Source organism: Chelonoidis abingdonii, chromosome 9 (genome assembly GCF_003597395.2).
Source record: "Chelonoidis abingdonii isolate Lonesome George chromosome 9, CheloAbing_2.0, whole genome shotgun sequence".
NCBI classification, from domain to species: domain Eukaryota; kingdom Metazoa; phylum Chordata; order Testudines; family Testudinidae; genus Chelonoidis; species Chelonoidis abingdonii.
Window position 1 is genome coordinate 80,295,607 of NC_133777.1, and position 19,644 is coordinate 80,315,250.

A 19,644-nucleotide genomic window follows, 5' to 3' on the forward strand; every position below is an offset into this window, starting at 1 on the left:
GCAACAGACAAAGAAGGGACAACGCTGCCCAATTTTTCTTGCCTACGCATGTGGAAGTGTTTTGAATCCAGGCGCACAGTCATCTGTTTCAGTGACATATACATTCACCATAGGTTGGCAGCTCCAGGACATTTTTGTGCCCTCAGCTGCACTCCATGCCTTGTTCAGTGGTTCCATCATTTTCACTTGTAAACAGCTTCTGCAAGCTTTCTTTCAAATAATGATCATGTAGTCAAGAAAATTAGGAATAGTATTGGAGATCAAATGCAACACCCTCCCAACTCTTTCTTCAATTCTTTCAGTTTCTTCCTGCCAAAGTTAATCTTGGAGCACTAGAAGTGGATAAGGTGTTAACGCTGCCAGTTTTAGGGACAGGGATGGTGATCGCTGTTCTAAGTGGCCTCATGCTTGATCAGTACAGATGAGACTTCCAAGGAAAACAGTGTGGCAGGCAGTACTACTGATCCAACAGGTGGCACTCATCCTTCTGAGCCAGTGGCTGATAGGGTTTCTGATGAGAAAACACACAGAGGCTCTGCCAATGGTTGTGACCACTAGAGGAGTCTCACCGTATTTTTTAGTTCACTACATGGACAATGACATTTTCAACTGGCTGTAGTGCAAACTGCAAACACTGGAAGCCTTTTCACTCTCCCCTCAAACTTTTGTTGTGTTCGTGACTGTCCAGCTCAACAATTCACCTCACGAAATAGATGGCCATGCTAATGCTTAATGTCAGGTTGATATAAGGTATGTTAAGCAACATAGAAGGCTTATGTAAAACATATCCGTGCTGATGCCAGGAAAAAAAGACTCACTAAAGTGCAGAAATTCTCACTGAAGCCCGCCCAGCTCATCTCCCCACTTGGCCCCTCTTGGCATGGAGGGTGACTCCAAAATTGCCTCATGTGCTTGCTGCACTGTTGGTGCAAAAAACAACAACAACAAATGATCTGGGCAAGATTTAAAACCCTGTTGAATCTTACACAGGAATCCGTTGCAGGAAAAAACCCCTGTAGATTCTGTACCTCTCAGATTGCTGCAAAATGGAATTATAAATTAATTTCATGAAATACTCTGCAAAGAAAAATCTTACTAAATTTTATATATACATACTTCAAATATAACAAAGCCAACGATGTTTGCTTTGTACTACAGAGGTGAGTTCTTACCCATTACAAGCGTTTGTACAAGCCTGGTAGTTCCTGTCTCTGCAATATGTTTTGTCCAAATATATAGCTCCACATTAAGTTCTGATCACATCCACCCTCCACCTGTAAGCAGGGTTGTCTTTATTTGTTACTCAGCTGGGTAAACCCCCAAGGAATAAAAAAGGTGCTTCAAAAAGTCCTTGTGAGTATTCACTAGGTATAACAGTTCCTTCTGAGCTGATAATGAACAAATGACCCAGCAGGGGCCTTACTGCCCTTCCATTACAGATTAAGCTCTCAGCAGCATACGTGACACTGATTCTTCTCTTCTCACATAGGTGACTTTTCATTATAAGATATAGCGCTTGGGCACCAGCATAACTTTAGAGGGCCCCACAAAAGTTTTTCATTAAATTATGAAATGAGGTTTATCCAGCAGAAGCCTTTACTTGCACACACATTTTTGAAAGCCCAGATTTTAGCCATTATAAACCCATATTGCAAGGATCAGTAGTTTCCACCTTGTATTTGTGGTAAAAGGTGCAGAATTATTGTCTATAGCACCTTATTACAATTACTTACATTTAGCTGTTTAAACCTGATGAATTTCCAGAGTTGAATAGCTTAGTGAGTGGCAAAATAAGAGGATTGTGCGTGTGGGCTTTGGTTAACAAGATTTTTTGGACATTTGAATTACAAATACTGAAAGTCTCAATTTAGCAGTTCACTACACTGCTGTAGAGAGAGCTTAATTCTGTAGCTGCTTCTGCTGCACAGTTTAGCTTGTAATTTACTGATTAGCATTAATACATACAATAGACTACGCCAGGGGTTGGCAACCTTTGAGAAGTGCTGTGGCGAGTCTTCATTTATTCCCTCTGATTTAAGGTTTTGCGTGCCAGTAATACATTTTAATGTTTGTAGAAGGTCTCTTTCTTTAAGTCTATACTATAACTAAACTATTGTTTTTGTGTGTAAAGTAAATAAGGTTTTAAAAATGTTTAAGAAGCGTCATTTAAAATTAAATTAAAATGCAGAGGCCCCCAGAGCAGTGGCCAGGACCTGGGCAGTGAGTGCCACTGAAAATCAGCTCGTGCCATAGGTTGCCTACCCCTGGACTAGGCCCTGACACTAATGTACGCCACATGGATGGATGATAGTGAGCCAGCTGAAGTCAAGGGGGCTCCCCGTGGGTACAGCTTATACAATAATTAAGGCTACATTTCTGTCACAGCAGTCATGTGACTTCCAGAGACCTCCATGACATTGTCTGCTTCAGCCCCTGGAGCTGGCACAGCCTCCTCAGGGTCCCCCTGTGGGGTTCCAGTGACAGGTGACAGCTGCTTCGGGTCCAGCAACAGAGGACAGCCTAACACATGCGGGCGGGGGGACACCACAGCTCCCAGTCCCAGCCCCCACGGTGACAGGAGAAACATGGAGCTGCAGCAGTAAGTGTCACAGGTCACGGCTTCCGTGAAGTTTTGTGTATTGCCCATGACCTCTCGCTCACTTTTACTAAAAATAACCATGACAAAATCTTAGCCTTAACAATAATGTCTGCAGGATCGCAGCCTCAGCTTACTGCACGAAAAGCCTAAAGGGACCTCACAGTCGCACCTTATTTGAAATAGCTCCTACAGCTGTATGTGAGCTGGGCCAGGCTTTGACAGCACCATTATGATGCTCCATTCTGCTTATGCATGTTTAACTTATGGGCAAGTAAGCATTGCCAGAGCAATTGATGAAAAGGTGCTTACAGCTTGCTTTAAAGCTAGGATGTGACTGGCCCCTGGCTTAGGAATTAGTCTCTGATTTACTTCAGTTTGAGTTTAGATTTGCTCATTCTCAGAACTGTTGAAATTAACTTTTCTACTTTACTTGCCTGAAACTGGCTTGAATGTTCTCAGAGTTGTTTGGGTAGGCGAATGTAAGCCCTTCCGTAACCAGTCCTGTGGTACGGACAATGTTCATGCCTCCAATAGGTTTAGGCTGCAAATGAGTACGTTTGAGAAGTGCAGACTGAGAGAAACACCATTTATTTTGTACAAGGTACAAGTACCTTAGCACAGTGAACAAATATATTACAAATCTGTCTTGTTTTAAAAAAGTATTGCCATTTCAGTGTCTATTTTCTAAACTAATGCTAATGTACAAGAATGTATTTCCCCCTCCCGCCTCCTGTTAACCTCTATGCACATCATTTCATTTGGTTTGGAAATCCAGCTTTGAAAAAGCCCAGCGTATCGCTGCTCTCCAAAGTCCCATCTCATACTGGACAGAAACACAACATATACATTGTTTAGGCTTGCAGCTTACACTGCTTTGTGCTAGTGCTAGACGTATGGTAAGTCTCTAACAATAGCCTCATGTAATTAACTGCCTTTTTGTTGATAGTTCTGAGGTAAGTCTTCCTATATGCTAAATAAAATATATCCCTACCTGGCCCTACAAAATAATAGTCTAGTTACATCTTGAATATCAAGGCTTTTCTGGAAAGCAAAATTACTATTGCTGATCAATCATTTGACCCCATGCATACATGCAGCATTCATGTAAATATTTATGTATTTCTTGCAACGTGAACAGCAGCTTCTTTTAACTCTATGGGAAAGAGCTCTCTGGAGTTAGTTCAGTTGTCTGAACTGCAGAAGTTGCCAGTTGCATAAAGGGTTTCTGAACTTGTGTCCACCTCTGCCCATGAAAGATTCCAGCTTTGTTTTAAATGCTGTATTGCCAGCACTTCTCCACACCCCTTGCCAGGAGAATTTAGTACATTACTGGATTGACAGTAGTGAAGCACAAAGAAGTGTCGCACTGGCTCGGTCAGCATTAATGCATGCTTATTTGCATTGCCCTGGCACGAGGCCTTAAGCCCAGCACCGAGCAGGTAGGTCAGTCTCCACAGCACAGTCAGCTCCTGGCCTCTGGGCAAGTACCATTAACGGTTCAAACTACAATGGGGTTTTCCATATGCCATTAAACTCCTGTCTACTAGGCCCCCACACCAGTTCATTTCCTATAGGCCTGTCGTCCACTAACAATGACTCCCAGCTAGAGCCAGATTCAGACCAGTGACCTAGAGGTGAAAGCTTCTGAATCTTACTACCAGGCTCTTAGGCCACTATTTCTTGTATTAGTATTTTTAACTTATCCATTCATGCTTTAACAAACTGATCACAGTTGCTTTTCTTGCTCTTACAGTTCCATCAGAACAGCAAAAGCACAACAGACTTTCATATTTAAGATGCAATCAATCTGCTACTCCCACATTTGCCTAATAAAATTACATACTTAGCATCAATACTACTTCATGCTCGAGATCTACAAGGAACTGCTTAATAGCAAGTATTCTATTTTCTATGTCAAGGATTACAAAAAACAACCTGGGAGGCTTATTCCAAAGCCATACACAGGCAAACCTCATGGTAATTATTCCACGAACAGCTGTTTAAAAAGGAAATCCGGTCACAGCTCAGTTTAATGACATTTCAGGTAGAAGCAGCAAAGAATCCTGCGGCACCTTATAGACTAACAGACGTTTTGGAGCATGAGCTTTTGTGGGTGAATACCCACTTCGTCAGATGCATCTTTGCTGCTTTTACAGATCCAAACTAACACGGCTACCCCTCTGATACTTGACACATTTCAGGTAGACTCAGAGGTGAATAAAGTTGCACTACATGGTAATGCAGATGAAATTAAAGGGTTCATTATAAATGGCATGCAATTAATCTAGCTATGATGGAATGGCTTGGAAAGATGGTCTAGAAAGCATTGGTCTGGATGCAGAACAGAAACGGTTCTATTTTTGACACACTGAAGTGGAACAGCTTCTCAGCCACTGTGAATTTGCATAGCTCCACTGAAGTCACTGAAGCTATATGCCAATTTAGAGCAGACGACAATCTGGGCCACTGTACTGAATGAAGTAGCAGTTGTATAAGACAAATAAACCACCACCAACAATCAAAGGCTTCCATAGTTTGTTAAAAATATATCCCTAAGCGTCTGACTGCCAGATGCTGGGCCTGGACAACAGGGGATGGATCACTCAATGACTGAATTCCGTCTGATGCCTCTGGCAGGATACGGGGCTAGATGGACCACTGGTCTGGCCCAGTATGGCTGTTATATATGTTGGGCATGACACACACTGTTTAGATGAGCTCTATGGTCAAAGATCACTGGAGACTTGTGAAGATTTACATTGCTTAAAACAAACAGGAGGCATTGAGAATAACCACGGACGGTGTATATGTAATAGTCCTCTACTAAAATATCCTGGCAGCCAGTAGAAACAGGAACTGATTACAAAACTAATTTACCAAGAATAAAATCGACATGTACGCAGAATGGATATGACGACAGCATGAACCAAGGTTTACAAATTATATCAGCTGAATTAAACAGAAGTCTTTCCTGGTTTTGTTTTGTTTTTTTGAGTGTATTCTTTTCCACGATGTGTATGTAAAATATATTCCAGCATCTTTTTAGACGTCTTGTTTCTAACAGTAAAGGTCTCTTTATGTGGGTGGTAGAAATGTACATCTGTAGCTGTAAGTACTTACAGGTGGGGGTGGGTGGGTTGTTTTTAGTATACAGTTAGGAGAACATAGTCTGTAGAGTCTTTGACTGGACTATGGAAACTGCTTCCTTGAGTAATTATTCCAGTCAGATGGAGATGATGGTTCTTTATTTTCTTGTGATCCATATAAAAAATCTTTTTCCATATCATGCAGCAGCAAGTTGGCCCAAACAAATGTTCTGTTAGGTTAGGTTCCTTGTGTAATGCTATTTCAAGTCATGTCAGTGTATTGCAAAACCAAAAAGGATTGTCTTCGTTTCTTTCATTGAGTCAGAGAGAATGTTCGCAGCATTGCAACAGCGAAGCGTATCCCTTTAAGACTGCTTGTCCCAAGATGCCCCATGGGTAGGGCTGTGTCTTACAGGGAGAAGGTCATAATGACTAGGAATGTGGCTGTTCCTAGGCAGGTCATATGGATTCTGGTTGTAATTAGCACTACAACCACGGGCTTCTTGGACCACACTGACAGTGGGCTCTGAAGATACAATGAAAAATGGGTTACAATGGCTAGCAGGCTGCTAGTTCTGATCGTCAGAGCTTTACATGTTCATGTTAACACATGCATAAAGACAAATCCTTTCCAAACACTTTCTGCTACTTCGAACTTAGTTCTAAGGGCACTGCAAAGAACGCTTTCAAACGATCTGCCACTTCTTTTTTAATCTTCCAACTGGGATTTGAAACTCAAAACAGTTTAAAAACAAGCAAGCTCACAGAAGGGCTGTATTCCTCTTTGATCCCAAACTTGGGACCCTAGATAGGAAAAATCAACACAGTCCCTATCCCATAAAGCACAGTTGTCTCTTCATTCTGCCAAATCCTAATGACTACTGCCCCTAATGTAAAACTCAAGAGAGAATACTGCTAAAACTAAGGTTTGCTTCTGTTGAACTACTGAGCTTCCTTGGTTATCTAGGACACTTACCAACTTCATATATATTTTTATTAGTCGTTGATGAGGTTGGCATTTCTGAATAGGGCGAATCCCTGTGAATGGGTGATTTCATTTCCACATAACTGCTCTCCGAGTGTTTACATGTCAAGATGGGTGGATCCTTAATGGTGGCGTATGGGTTTTCGCTGCTGTTCAGAGAGCAGGTGCTTGAACTACACACAGATTCTTTCATATACTCTGCAAAACAAGAACAGAGTAGATTTCTTAGAAATCCCAGATAGACGTGAATGGCTACAACTGAACCTCTGCAGAGAGGGGGAAGAACTTCAGTCATTGAGGCATTTAGTACAAAAATCCAATACTTATGCTTTGGGCTCATCCAGAGCATGACATCTAGAAATCATCCCTTTATCCAAACTCATCCACAATCCATCTCCTCAATATTTAGTAGGAAAACCCCACTTGGTACCAAGGCCATTCCTGTAAAAGGGTCTAACTGCCCTTCATTACACTATTTGGCAACATCATTTAATTTCAGATGGCAACTTTCTCTAGCCCTCCACAACCCTCGAGGACCTAAGTGCTAATGTCATCCCTTCTTGATATGCACTGACCCAGGGAAGCATGCACAGGTTTGCTCCGAGTCAGCTTTGAAAGTAGTCATTTCTGTTGGTACTTGGTATGCTAGAAAAGCTATAGGGTTCAGCGTCCCGAGCTGCAGTCAATATCAAATGCCGTATATTTGAAAATTAATTTTTCCAGCAGCCCTAGAACTGCTTCAATCAAAGTGCTTAGTGGGTCTCTGTGAGATGTAATGTCAGGGGCTATCCAGCACTGGAAGGATTAAATTTCTTCTTCATGTTCCCTTCTGATGATAAAAAATTCTGTAAGGGAGACCCCTGTTCTCAGAGAAATTCTTCAGGCTCTGCAGTGGGATGAAGCCCATCTTACATCTCTTGGGGTTTTTTGATGCTGTAAACACTGATTGTTCGCTTCCCCCAATACGAAATAAATACATCAGACTGTAATACAGGGAAAATTATAAGAGGAGAGAAAGGTTGACATGAGACAAGGAAGCTGCCAAGAACTACCTAGTCCTGAAACTGGCCTGAGAATTTCAGCCTTCTACAAACAGTAGTGCCAGTCGTGCTATTTAAAAAGAATAAAAAAGAATAAATAAGTCTTAACGTTGACTTTCAATAACGTGCCATTGCTGCTGTGTGCAGTCCTGCTGCTGTGCATTGCCATTAATTTAGAACTAGAGCGACGCAATGAAAGATGAGGCATTTTCTTGTGCTGGTTTACAGTACAAAGGCAGATCCTGGTATCTATGAAACACGCCCGGTGCAATGGTGGGACTTGCAAAATATCTGAATTCCCAGTTGCCCCCGCTGTCTAGTATGGGAGACAAAAAGAGAAATTCAGGTTAAGAAATAAACAGACAACAAAGACATCTCTTCCCCTTTAAAAATATTTCTCTGCTGCTATTTGTTTCCACTACTACAAGATACTTTGTCACGTGATGATTCCCTGTTCATTCCCTCTGAAGCATCTGGCACTGGCCACTGTCAGAAGATAGGACACTGGGCTAGATGGACCTTTGGTCTGACCCAGTATCATATGTTCCTGTTAATCTGTTATGTAACCATCTCCATATCAGCTTTGGGGATGCTGTACCAGGAGTTGGTGTGTATGTAGAGTCTAGTACAGCCCCTGGCTGTGGGATAATGATGGCTTGGGATAATACATGAACCAAAAAGCGTTGGCTGATCCTGTGAGGTGCTGAAAGCTCTTGACTTCTACCGAAGGGGATGAGGACACCCGGTATCTTGCAGGATCAACTCCTCAGCTGAGGTCAGCAAGGAGCAAACTCAATCTCCTCTCTTCACAGACACAGTCTTGGTACAAATCCTTGTGGGAAAGTTTGCTCGCTGATTCAGTGCGTGATCCTCCCTGCTGGTGGGGACACCTACCATTGCTTGTGTGTATGCGTGCACACGCAATGTCCCAGGGCCCTGCAACATCTCACCACCCTTTCCTGACAGCCTGGTTCCATGAGAACAGGGGCCAAGATCCTCAAAGGTATTTAGGCACCTTACTTCCACTGAAATCAGTGCAAGTTCAGTTCCTAAATACCTTTGAGGATCTAAGCCAATGTGCCTTCCCCTCCATCCTGGCTGCCTGCTCCTCCCACGCAGCTCTTTGGACCAGAGGTATGCCCACCCTTTGGAAAACATACAGGATCCCCTCCACATGGGGGTCTGGGGGAAGGGCGGGGCATTCAGGCTGTCTGTGCTTTCCCATTTCTATTCTGATGCTTGGCTTCAGCTCCAGAAGGAGATCTCAGATTGACGACAAAATTCTGGAACCCTCTCTAAGCAGCAGCTGCTTGGGAAATATTTTGTCTTTTCCATTTCAATGAAGGTCTGTGACAGAACAAAAACCACCCATCAAAAATTAATGGCATCCCTATCCCAGCTACACTGTGAATATCACAGGAAGAGTTGAGCAGAAGTCTATTAACTCATGCTAATGACCCAGGAGGCCCACAGTGCATTTCCAAACTTTGCAAGCCCCCACGGCCTGATCCTGCAAACCGTTGCTCTTACAACCATCCCACTGGCGCTTATTAATTACTCATGTGAGTAAGGATTTACAGCATCCATCTGTGTAGCAAGAAAGCTAAAAGCAGGGCAAAAACAATTCCAGAATCCTGCATCACAAAACGCATGTTACTTCTTTTGACAACTGAAGCTGATTTTTTAGTTATTTGCAACCCTTCACAGTGTCCAAGTAAACCTGCTAGAGTGTATTTTGCATAAGCGCTGGAATCTTGGCAACAAGCGACCTTCATCGTAACACTCAGCTCTTAAACCTTTGGTAAGAAGTCAAGTGGGGCGAGACTAGCGGGGGAGTTTGGGGAGAACGAGCAGGCTAGCAGATCAGCGAGGAAAGCTTAGCTCCACAGACCAGACCCACAAGGCGTGTACATAAGGGATGAGAGCACTGCAGCAACCAGGGTACAGTGCAGTGCTTACAACAATCAAATTAAGGCTCTCCTACTGTTACAAAACTACAGATTTGGAAGGATATAAAACAAATCAACTCTGCTCTGTTACATCAACCTAAGTGTGGTGTTACCCCACCGATTACAAAAGTTACTCCAGATTTACAGTGGTGTGAATGGGAACAGAATTTGGCCCTCTGACTTTAAGAGCCTGGTTCAGCATCCATTGAAACCAGCAGGAGCTTTCCACTCCCTTCAATGGGCAATGGATCAGGCCCCAAAAGATCAAAGCCTCCCATGCTCCAGCTATTTTGGTTTTGTCTCTTTCACACTGTATTTGAGTTAATAAAGGTCTGTCATGCATCCCTCCTTAAAAAGCTGAAGGACGATCCACAAAGAACACAGGAATCATGCAAAGAAATGGAAAGCCCTAGAACGAAAGGACCCGTGCTATATGCATTGGGCCCAATTCTGCAGCCCTTACCAGTGCAAAACTCTCCTTGATTTCAGTGGGAATACTGTCTGAGTGAGGATTGAGAGGCCTGATCCGGTAAGATGCTGAGTGCTCTTGGCTCCCACTGGGTTCACCTTGGCGAGGGAGGGCTCAGCACTTTAGAGGGACAGGCCCTGACTAGGATTGCAGTATCAGGAACGTTACTTTTATTCCATTCTAGTAAAAGGAAGCCCCAGCTAGCGGTCAGCAAAAGGCATCCTCTGGTGGCTAGTAAAATATTCACAGCAAAGACTATTCATTTGACAAATTACCCTTCACGAGGAATTGATGGACAGAGCTTAATAAACATGGGCCATAAATTCTATGGAAACAGAAACTGTTTAATCAAGTCAAGTGAGAATGCAGCAAACCTACGTCCCTCGCTCTATTCATGGTGATGAATGGGTGTACCCAGGAGACGAAAAGCAGGAATCAATAGGGCCCTATAGCCTTAAGGACCAACAAAGGTCAAAGCAAGCTGAAAAGCTAACCAGCAGATTTCAAACTGCCCAAGAGTCCACCGGCTAGAGCTGCCTGAAGGCCCAGAACAGACCCAATCTGCACAGGTTTGGGGATTAAACTCTTGAAAAGTAGATACCGGCAGAACAATTTCATCTACAACTTTTAAAGAACATTTATTTCTGTTCTGCCTGGAGCAAGCTGAACTATCTGTGCTGTTTCTTATTTGCAAACATGCACATCGGATCTGACCCAGGCCGAATTCCCACCCTACACTGAACGTGATTAAATCTGGCTCAGATATTTGTATCTCCCAAATGAGGGTTTACAAAGAACTGCTGCGAGAACCATAACTAAAGTGCAAGCAGGGCCTCAGAGCCGTGTAAATCAGAAGTAACTAGTGAAATCAATGGAATTATGCCATAAAGTATCAGAGAAGTGTCTCTCAGACCACATAGATTCATTTGGACCATTCTCTGGCCAAATGCCTTTAGCAGTGGCCATGGAGAAGCAGTATCCCAAAGGGATGATTCCTGCTGACATTAATAGGAATTATGTGCCTAAACAAAGAGACTCAATCCCTCGCTCTGAACAGGATGTAATTTATAGAGCATGGCACGTATCTGGAAACATGTTGCCCTTGGGAGCCATTATCAGCTACAATATGCACTAGAGCTCAATGAGTTTTAACTCTAAGGGGACTGGAAGAGTCTGTGTTAGTTTGTTATTAAGATGATTTAGAAGAAGAAAAAAAATGTCTGACACGAGGTGCTACATTTGTTACAAGACCCATTTTTAAATTAAGTTTAACTCAAATCAATTTACTTATAATTTGTGGAAAACTCGTTCTGTGCTCGAAGAATCAGTATGGGGGGCTTTTTGGGAGAGGGTGTTGCTAAGAGCTGGTAAAAATAATTTCCTATCACACACACACACAAAAAAAATATCAAGATTTAAAAAATAAAATCACCCAGATTCAGAACAAAATGCCAGATTTTCAACTTTTTTTGTGAAATGAAATTCCGACAAAAATGTTCATTTCAAATTAATGTGAATGTTTCTTTTTGATACATTTGTAATGTTTAATGTTTCATGATACATCAGAATGTTTCAATCCTTTTATTTAATTTTTATATTTATGCAATAAAGTAAATGTTAAAACTAAAACAATTTAGAAATGAAAAATCAAAACTTTTCATTCCAAAAATGTTCAGTTTTTTTCCTAAATGAAATGTCAAAATTGATACGATTGCATGAAAGATTTCAGTTTTGTTGAACCAATGGAAGACTGTTTTGACAAAGAAATTCTGACCAACTCTAGGTACGGTGTATCTTTTATACAAAGTGGCTGAATCCTTGAGTTAAGTGCAAAACTCAACCTTAACTATGGGATCACAACCAGCAAGTCTATATTTTGCATTTATGTTCAGTAAATATATTAAATGGGACGCAAACAGAAATCAAAGGAATGTTTGCTCTTCATATTTTAACCCCTGAGCCCAAGTTCCCCAGACACTGTGAGGACCATGCCACAGAATGAGATTTAATTTTTTCTGTTAACATCAGAATACTCTAGTTCCTTCCACAGATCAGCCTTCATGCCATTTTGCTATACACTTCCTGAGTATCTTAGGGCATAATAATGACAAGACTTAGAATGTATAATCATGAATATCATAAACGATTTATAAAATGCTTTATAAAATCATAAACATGAATGTATAATGTTTCAAGCAGAGCAAAAATACAATCTCCCTTGTGTAATCAAAACTAGGGAAGACACAAATAGTGCATATCTAATAAGGTGCTTTCCCCCTGACCTGGCACATCTCCACTGGTTTCCATAAATGCAATGTATCAGCAGCTGATTTGTGCGTGTCAGCACGATAGTATGATGCTTGTGGTGATGCGTTCTGGCATAATGAAAATAAAGAAGCTCCTGCGATGGGTGGTACAGACCTTTTGCTCTGTTGCCGGCTCTCAGGAGTTTATTATGAGTCTTGCAGTATTTGGTGTTCTTAAAGTCTTAACTCCTGGAGTCATGTCATTACATGAGAAGAGGAGGTTACTCACTTCGTGCAGGAACTACGGTTTTTTGAGATGTGTTCCCCCTCGTCCAAGGCCCCTCCACGTCAGGAGCACAGGTGCCTCTCAAGACCTTGATCAGAGATTTTTCCACTAGCAGTGCCTCATGCACCCAATGCTTCCTTCTATGCCTAGGTACTGCAGCTCCCATAGCAACACACATCTCAAAGAACCGCAATCACTGCACAGAGGGTGTAAACTCCTTTTCTTCTTTGAATAGTGTCCCTGTGGGAGCTCCACTTAAGGGGACTTCTGAACAGTTTCCCTGGAGGGAGGAAGGAGCTTCGGAACAGAGTCCAGAACTGAAGATAATACTGCAGTACCCAGAGCTGCAGGCAAGGATTAAACTGCAGTGCTTTGAAAACCTATGTAACTAAAGCCCAAGTAGCGGTATTACATATCTCAGACACGGGTACGTTCTTAAGCAATGCTATGGATGTTAACTGTGACCTGGCAGAAGGTGCTGTTACCCTTTGAGGAGGATGAATGTCTGTGGTCTCATAACCAATGACAATACACCCAGATGTTGTATGCAGTGCTGCTGCAGCCGTGTTAGTCCCAGGATGTTGAGAAAGACAAGGTGGGTGAGGTAATATCTTCAGATCCTGAGAAACAGCTCTGTGTAAGCTGGAAAGCTTGTCTTTTCCCTCCAACAGAAGTTGTTCCAAGAAAAGATATTACCTCACCAACCTTGTCTCTCTCAACATCCAGATATTTATCTTGATAGTCTCTGACCAGAAATTGTGGATCCCTGGGATCTATCCATTAAGGAGATTAACAACTTGAATGACCTTTGAAATTGCTTGGTCCTATCCAAACAGAAGGTCAGCACACTTCAAACATCCAGGGTGCGAAAAGAGAACTCCTGCAGATAATTACAGGACTGTGGGAAAAATAGTAGTAGATGAATATACTGGTTAAGGTGGAACTCCGAGAGAACCTTAGGTAAGAATTTGGGATGTGGGCATGTAGAAACCTGATCCTTGAAGAATACTTTAAAGGGGGGAATCTGCCATCAAGGCACCAATCTCCCCAACTCTATGGGCTGATGTGATGGCTACTAAACTCTATGGGCTGATGTGATGGCTACTAAAAAGGCCATCTTCATAGATAAATGGAGCAGAGAACAGGTTGCTGTACCTCAATGATCCAGTCTCTTTTGGTTCTTGTCATGTGGAGCAGACTTGGAGAAGTGTTGCCTGCACTGCACATTTACCGCATCCATGATTAGGGAGTTAGGTGGAGGGTGGGTGAACAAGAAATCAGTGTTCTCAAGAGGGAATGTAATACTTTTTTATCTGCTCTTTTATACGTTTGCACATAATTTTAGCTGGATCCAGGAGCGCCTCGTTGATGGGTAACGCCATCTGGGTGCGTGTTGCTGACTGTATGATATCCAACAGCTTGTGTTGTGAATTCCTGATATCTTCAAGTGGAAGTGAAGAGTGTCAGCTACTCTCTTTCTGAGGTCCTGATACCGCCGAAAATCACTGGCCATGGAAGGTGGTGGAGGCATAACCACTTCATCTGCAGGATGAAATAGGTGCTTAAGGTGTGGCTTCTTTATCTGCCCTGGTCTCTTGTTCCTTAAACATCTCCTGGAGAGGAGAGGACTGAACAATCATAATCTCCCTTGGAAATGGTATCAGTGGTCTGGAGATTTTTGACAGTAAGCAGCTCAAGTATGGGAGGACCCATATGGGACTAGTGGTGGCATGCAGGGTTGGTTCCACAACTCTTAATGATGGTCACAATCTTCCCTGTGACTTTCAAAGAATGGGTTCCTGACAGGATATGTTGGGGGACCCTGGACTGAAATAGAAGAGACTGATGAAGTCCCCTTCATCCTCTTCAACATGGTCCAATAGAGGAGACCCCATTGAAAAGGGTGGAGAGTCCTACGGTACCAGGGAAATGGTAGCAGTGTGGAGACCGAGATCTCAGTACCAAAAGGCACTAGGTACCCATGAGGAGCAGAGATTCCAGCTCATCCATTATGACAGGTCCCTTGCATATCTAAACTCTTGTGGTGCCAAGCAGGGAATCGGTACCAACAGGGTAGCTGAAGATGCGATAGCCGAAGCTGACAGTATGGTCAATGGCGGGCATATCAATGCAGATGCCAGTGAAGTCTTGGTACTAAAGGTGCCAAATGGATAGGTGCCAATGGTGGGACTGAGCCTGGTGCTACTGGACTGGGGCACTTATGCTTGTTGTCTTTGTCCCTGGTAGAGGGTACTGAAGCCACGTCAGAGCCGTCTCTCCCTCAAGCTCTGGGGCTTTCTGGGTCCACAGAGGATGAGTCCTCCAGCTCAGCGGTACTGGGCCAAGAGTTCAAGGCTTCGGAGGCTGTCAATTTCACAAGGGGTCTGGACTTTTTGGGAGCAGGCTCCTTCAGATGCGAGTCCATGCTCCTGTTTTTGGGAGTCTTCTCAGAAGCCTCCACTGACCTACTCTTCCTAGGGGAAGCCCGTGCCAAGGTGGAAGGGGAGCTGGATCTGTCCAATGACAGATGTACCAGGGGTGTGGGGTGTCTCCTGACCTGACTCAGACACTGGTCAAAGTAAGTGCTCCATCATGAACAGTCTGAGCTGAGTCTCCCTGTTCTTTCTTGCCCTAGACTTGTGGTCTAGGCATAGGGTGACCAGATAACAATTGTGAAAAAACGGGACAGGGGGTGGGGGGTAATAGGTGCCTATATAAGAAAAAGTAACCAAAAATGGGACTGTCCCTATAAACATGGGATATCTGGTCACCCTATCTAGGCAGAAATTCCCCTTGTGGGAGACATGGGACTCCCCCAAACAACAGACACCCTTAGAATGGCCATCACTGATGGATACATCCTCTCGGCAGAAGAGGCAGCATTTTAAGCCAGGAAGACAAGACTCTCCAAGGAGAGAGGGAGGAGAAAAAAAAAATCTATCCTCTCACAACTGACACTTACTAACTAGAATGACTACTAACTACTGGCTATACTAACTAATTTTAAACAACTATAAGAAGAATACAAAATAGCTGAGGTATGGTCAAGACGGGCACGCTAGGTGTGCATCTCAAGCCGAGGTGGCTGAGGAGGAACGGAGGGCAGTTCACCCATGCACCTCTATAGCCCGGTCTACACTGTGTGTGTGTGTGTGTGAGGGGGTGGAATCGATCTAAGATACGCAACTTCAGCTACGAGAATAGCGTAGCTGAAGTCGACATATCTTAGATCGACTTAGATTGATTTACTTCACGTTCTCATGGTGTAGGATTGATGGCTGCTGCTCCCCTGTCGACTCCACTTCCGCCTCTCGCCCTGGTGGAGTTCCGGAGTCGACAGGGAGCGCGTTCGGGGATCGATGTATCGCGTCTAGATGAGATGCAAATACATCAATCCCTGATAGATGGATCACTTCCCGCCGATCTGGCGGGTAGTGCAGGCACACCCTATGTCACCTTGGTGTCTGGCATGAGGAGGTGTAAAGCACATGTGTGAGCTGAACAGGCACTGCTAGTGGAAAACTCTCCCATCAAGGGCTTGAAAGATGCACGCGCACCTGATGTGGAGCACCCACAGGGACACGACTCAAAGAAGAGTCTCTGCTTTTATCTAAAACATACAGTAAGTCCCTAGCCCCTGCGGTTGCAAAGGAAAGTTTGTAAAAGTGACCCCTCAAGGCCCAAACACCAACAAGCAAATCAAAAGACCACACACTGATTATTTCTTTATATCTCTCAGATTTCTAAGCCAATCTCATTTTGGGGCCCAACTCATGATTTTTGAGCACTTGGTGTTGGCAATACAGCTTTTGAGGCCTTCACTGCCCTGATGCATCTTCCATCCCTGTTTCCCCACTACAGAAAGGTGGCATCAGACCAGATACTGGAGACAGGATGACTCCAGTTTGTATAGCTCAGGACATCTGGACTCTCTGAGACTGTATTAAACACAGATTTACTGCATTCCTAATGTAAGAGCATAGGAAAGGGACCTCTCTCTCTCTCACCTCAGGAAGCTGCATAGGCAGCGCTAAGACTCAAGCCCTACACTGAAGATTACATCATGTCTGTTCTAAGTAGACAGCACAGAGACAGTGGTCAGGGCTTTGAGTCTGAGTACCTTTTGTGTTGGTGGAATCTGCAACTAGTAAATGAAGCAGGTTGAATGTTTTGCTGCAGAGGAGCCTCTGCTACTTTGCAGTGTGGAACCAGAGCCTAGGTCTGTCCATCCACAATCCCATCCATGCTTTTCACTGGCAAGGGTGGGCATATTAATCTGTGTGTTTGAGCAAAGCCAATTTGTGCAAATCAGCTAAGTGTTTTGCCGGACTGAAATGTTCAAAGCCCAGAGTGGTTGATGGTGGCTTTCTAAAGTGTGAATCACTCTTGTAAACGCTGAACATTGAAAGAAATTGGCGAGCAACGAGAAATGACTAAGAATAAAATCAGTCTGACTACTGCTGAAAAATCAGAATGATCTTCGCTGGACCGGACGGAGCAACAATAAGAGCAGAGGTGTGGAAAGAACACCAATGGCTGGGCGAAAGGCACAACTTATCCAATAATAAACAGGAGACTCCCTGGGCACTTGAACCTGAAGAAAGTGTCTGATGAGACAAGCCATGACAATTTCCATCCACCCACACCCAAAATACACACCCATGCAAAACACAGTTTGAGATGACTGCAGACTTTACTGAGTTACGCATCATTGGAAGCTGTTTTAAAGCAGACTCAGAGCAAAACAAGAAGAAAAGGGATGAGATGGGGGAATGGGAATGCAGCAGTGTTCACCACACACCTCATTGTGCTAGCTTCCTCCTTTTTACGGTTGCTACTGTCACCTGCTCTCTGCTGCTGAGCTGTATGCGACTCTCTGAACTCATCTGCCGAGAATGAAAAGTCATTTTAAAATGCAAAGCAGGTTTTCTCCAGAAACAATTGACATGGGCAAAGGCAGAGCCAAGCTAGGAGACAAGCCTGGTCTCGTGGAGCGGGACTGCCTTGGGAGTCCAGACACTTCTATTCCCAGCATTACCACTGAGCTGTGTGCGATCTTGGGTAAGCCACTTCCTCTCTCTGCCCGTGTGTAAACTGTAAGCTCTTCAGGGCAAGGAGGATCTCTTCCTGTGTGTCTGTACTGATGCCAGCACCATGGGGCCCTGACTGAGACTGGGGCCTCTAGGTGCTGCTGTCACGGAAACAATTAACAAAAAGAATGTGACGTTCCTTATTGGGAAATAGAAGCGTTAATGGCCTGATTCTCCAAGCCCTACTCAGGTTAGTCATCCCACTGCTGGGAGACTTGAGTGAGTAGGGTCTGCAGGATCAGGTGTCAGCATTTTGTATCAATGTTTCTTTATGTTTCCTCTCTGTGTATGTGCAGCAGTACGGAAGCCTGGCACAATTTGTCCCCATTGAGTGATCTGGATTTCCACCTCCAACAGAGCACAGGTGAACCCTCGCCAAAGCAACCTGACTTATACGCATGGTTAGGGGGATAAATGCCAAAGCTTTTCTCTGTGTGACTCCAACTGTCCTGGAGCTGGGACTGTCTTTTCTGAGTGACTCAGCCTGCAGACATGCTGCCGCTCTCAGGGGCAGAAGATAGGTTCGGAGAGTTACGTACAGATCAGTAGCCTGGGTGCTGTGAGTAGAACATGTCCCCGCACAGAACTGAACTCACCGGATGTTTCGTATTCTGCCTTCTATTAAAACATAACACTTGCTGGATTCAGAGCAATAGCAGTGTTCTGCCTACAGTCCAGGAGTTCTCTTTTCCCCTCTCTCTTTTTCACTCCCACCACACCTCTAGGGGCCCAGCACCCCAGACCGCATTCTCAGTAGGATGCATACATTTCTGTCATTTAAATGCCTATTCGCTGCGGAAAACCAGTTACTCTGAATACCTGATGCATGAATCACATGAACCGTATACAAATTACTGAAAGTGTTCTGGGGAAAACATCATGTCTGTGACACAGCTCCCTATGTGCTGTACGGCACTGAGGCTAACCTAGAAAGAGTGACAGCACACAAACAATAAAATCGGACACGCTTACGCTGGTGTCAATGGGTGGAACTCCGCTCACACCTGCTGAGCTCTGCCCACTGAGTGCAGCTCAGGCCCAGGTGCTATTCTTCTGAAATCCCATCACAGCCCCTTTTGAAAATCCTACGAAGTGCCTCTCTGCATCTGCAGGCACCTAAATTCCTTTGACAATCCAGCCCTGTTTCATTGCTTATTGCAGTCAGTGACACACCCCTTTAACTATCAGCTGTGTGTGTTTACAGTGATCAAACAACTAATGAAGATCTTTACTTCCAAGAGAAGTAATCGAATTCTCAGTGGACTGGACCACTTGCAGGCGTGAATTTTGAAAAGCAACAAGCAAAGTGAACTGATCATGTGCAGAAAAAGGCTAAAATCCTAAATAAGTAATGAAATATGTAACAGTGGGGAAAACGTTCCATGGCCCACTGGGGCTGTGCTTCTTTATCTTCACATATGTAGTCATATATTTGTATATCTCTCTATATATATTATGGCTAGGCTTGGAAGGATTTGATTTTTTAATCAGTAAATGTTGATTTCACCATGCACACAAACTGATGAAAAAATATTTTCATCAATGATCCTCAAAATCGGAAGGTAGGCATATAAGATGAATGCTACTTGAGAACTTATTAGAGTTTGATTTAAGGATATTTACTTTGTATATTCTGACCTCTGATATTGACAATTTGTGCCTTAAGGATTCTAAAGCTTTAACTTTTTGAATATCAGCGTCTACTGTCACTGTACTGCCTAATCCGCCATAATTGTGAAAAATTAAATCAATACCAGAAAAGAGCTTAAAAATAAACATCAATATTATTCATTGAAATGATAAAACAACAACGTTTGAATTCTGCCACGCCTAATTATAGAGACAAGCTGGGTGAAGTAATAACTTTTATTGGATCAACTTCTGTTGGTGAAAG

The 19,644-nt window shown here is 43.5% G+C and overlaps 1 protein-coding gene across 4 annotated transcripts in view; it reads right to left on the bottom strand.

Moving 5' to 3' along the window:
* Nucleotides 1-3,246: 3,246 nt before the first annotated feature.
* MEGF11 (multiple EGF like domains 11) overlaps nucleotides 3,247-19,644 on the bottom strand; it is a 394,137-nt gene continuing 377,739 nt past the window's right edge. For 3 of the 4 annotated variants that reach the window (XM_032766029.2, XM_032766028.2, XM_032766027.2), the window contains 2 exons: nucleotides 6,662-6,868; nucleotides 3,247-6,211 (listed from right to left, as the gene is read on the bottom strand). In XM_032766029.2, the coding sequence (XP_032621920.1) occupies nucleotides 6,051-6,211; nucleotides 6,662-6,868 (368 nt within the window). In that variant the 3' untranslated portion in view covers nucleotides 3,247-6,050. Of the gene's footprint in view, nucleotides 6,212-6,661; nucleotides 6,869-7,853; nucleotides 8,027-19,644 lie in introns of those variants that run through there. The other variant, XM_075069730.1, reaches the window with a different exon arrangement.